The 2278-nt window shown below is 56.0% G+C and overlaps 1 protein-coding gene across 1 annotated transcript in view; it reads right to left on the bottom strand.

Moving 5' to 3' along the window:
- Positions 1-540: 540 nt before the first annotated feature.
- The window catches only part of LOC128763117 (eosinophil peroxidase-like), a 6677-nt gene continuing 4939 nt past the window's right edge, over positions 541-2278 (bottom strand). The window contains exons 8-13 of the mRNA XM_053871928.1: positions 2221-2278; positions 1998-2158; positions 1669-1927; positions 1121-1291; positions 811-1048; positions 541-748 (exon numbers count right to left, since the gene is read on the bottom strand). The exon at positions 2221-2278 is cut by the window's right edge and continues 303 nt beyond it. Of these exons, the coding sequence (XP_053727903.1) occupies positions 541-748; positions 811-1048; positions 1121-1291; positions 1669-1927; positions 1998-2158; positions 2221-2278 (1095 nt within the window). The remainder of the gene's footprint in view (positions 749-810; positions 1049-1120; positions 1292-1668; positions 1928-1997; positions 2159-2220) is intronic.

The raw sequence follows: 2278 nt of genomic DNA, 5'->3' as shown, positions 1-2278 counted from the left end.
TTCTACAGCCATGAAAGAGCACGGTGCGGTTTGGACGGATGTCAAGGTCGCCGTGCTGACGGCCAGCAATGTTCCTGATGGAAACACATTGTGAACGTGAGGCGGCGGCGGCGGGCGCCACTGCATCAGGTGGCACTGACACACCGTGGTCTCATTCACTGCACCAGGCTTTTTTTCAGGCTCAGAATAATAACAGAGCCTTGGATGCATGAGCTGATCGATACAATGAAATAAACACTCGGTCAAAAGCAGAGAAACGCGGGGCCAACATTCACCCAGCAACAGTGGGGTGACTGAGGTGGGCTTGGAGCTTCTGCTGCCAGAGTGCAAGGACTCAGTGACTCGCCAAACTCTGGTCACCACTGAGCAGCACTCCTGTCTTTCCTCTTTCGTCTTGCTGAGGTGTTTGAGTGACATGAGCGGAACTCGACTGCCAGGTCAGGTCAGAGGACTTCATCACAATGTTGCTCTGGACAATGGCTTTATTCATCCCATGCTGCCGAAGCCAACGCTAAGACGTCACACATGTCCCGTCCTCGCCTAGACTGCCACGCTCTCCTTCCATGGACGGAGGTCGAAGCTCGACAGCGTGCTACAGTCCGCGTAACTGGACACGGCTCCGATGAGGAAGGGCTGCTCGGGGACCCTGGTGATGCCGCTGTTGTCGCAGATGATTCGGGCCAGCGAGGTCTTCTTCAGGGACTCTCGCTGCTCCTCACTGAAGACGCCTGTCTTCTCCCACCAGTATCTGAGCGGGACAAAAGGTTGAGGTTGTTTGTGGAAGACGTCTTCGTGTCAGTGCTTGGTTACCGGTCTCCCTGGCGGATCCTCTGGAACTGGGTGGAGATGAGGCAGGCAAACAAGGGTCCCACTCTTCCACCGGGGACGAAAGGCTCGGCGATTCCTCCCAGCCACACGTCGATGTTTCTCGGGTGACCGTAGAGCCTCAGCAGATTCCGGGCCAGCACTCGGTTTTGGAGAACCCGACCTAGCTGATTCCGGTTCTTCGGCACAGACAAGCCGCAAAACCTTCGCCATTCACTGTAACCTACGAGTCAAACATCAGTCAGATGTGATGTGTGGGAGACGGTCCCATCCAATCCCTGAGCAGGTCCGGTACCGGGCAGCCCGTGGTCTCTGCCTCGCTGCAGGTTGAGGGCAGCCAGGTCCAGAGCCAAGTCCTTGGAGAATTTAAAGAGATGCTCCCTCAGCTCATCAGGCATCATGTGCTCTTGAGTGTTGAGCTTGGCTCGCCGACCCACCAGACCCCTCAAGATGGGATCCAGACCACCTGGGTAGGACACGCGTCAAAGAAACATGAGTTTTCAAGACCAACATTGTGTTGAACTGTCCAAGTGGAGGCCAGCTCTATTTGTCACTCTGTTATTAGAGGCTGTCTTTCTGTTCTCCGGCTCTTTGTACTGCTGCTGCTATGTTATTTATTAGCACCTCCTTCTTGTTGCCTGCTTGGCTTGATTGTTTTGATGGATTCTTTTCCCATTGTTTGCACCCGGGGAGTAGAAGGACAATATTCCATGACATTATGCTCTTCTGTTTAGCGTGATCTACTGAGCCATTTAACCCCGCGTCTCCCTTGAGAACCTGTCAAGCATTTGTTGGCCGGTGGAGGCTAATGGCTTCAACTGTGGCCGTCTAAGAGCGCCAGACCTTCGAAGACCACCCTCCATGGCGTGAAGAAGGCCTTCCGCAGAATGACGGTGGGGAACTCTGGGTGCTGCTGGTAGCTGTCATTCAGTCGGAACATGACGGGCTGGACCATCAGGTGAGCAAATCGATAAGCAGCCGTGGCGAACACGTTGGAGATGCTCGGGTCCACGGACTCGTCGTAGCCGGGGTAGGTGCTCAGCTTGCTCTGGATCACGTCTGGACCCACAATGTGCTGCAAGTAGTCCCTGAAGGTCAGCACCTGAGGAGGGGAAGGGGCGGGTGCTGGGTTAGCTTGGCAAGAGCCCGGCGGGCGTCCTGGAGGCCCTGACCTGGAAGTAAGCGCCCATGATCTTGCGGGCCTCCTGGTAGAGCCGCTCTCCTCTCCAGTGAGGGTTGAGTTCTGCCAGCGCGCGAGCCAGACGGTTGTGTTCTCGCAGCATCAGCGTGTGTAAGGACGTCAGAGCGATGTTCTCGTTGGAGCGTTCGTCACCTTGATGGAACACCTCACAGTCACGGAGCAGTACAGGACAAGTGATGCCAGCCAGGACCCACCAGCCAGGAAGCAGGGCACCTCCACAGCTTCACTGTCTCCGGTGATGTGGGCCCGGGT

This window comes from Synchiropus splendidus, chromosome 7 (assembly GCF_027744825.2).
Source record: "Synchiropus splendidus isolate RoL2022-P1 chromosome 7, RoL_Sspl_1.0, whole genome shotgun sequence".
Lineage (NCBI taxonomy): Eukaryota > Metazoa > Chordata > Actinopteri > Syngnathiformes > Callionymidae > Synchiropus > Synchiropus splendidus.
This window is presented reverse-complemented; position numbering and strand designations above follow the sequence as displayed.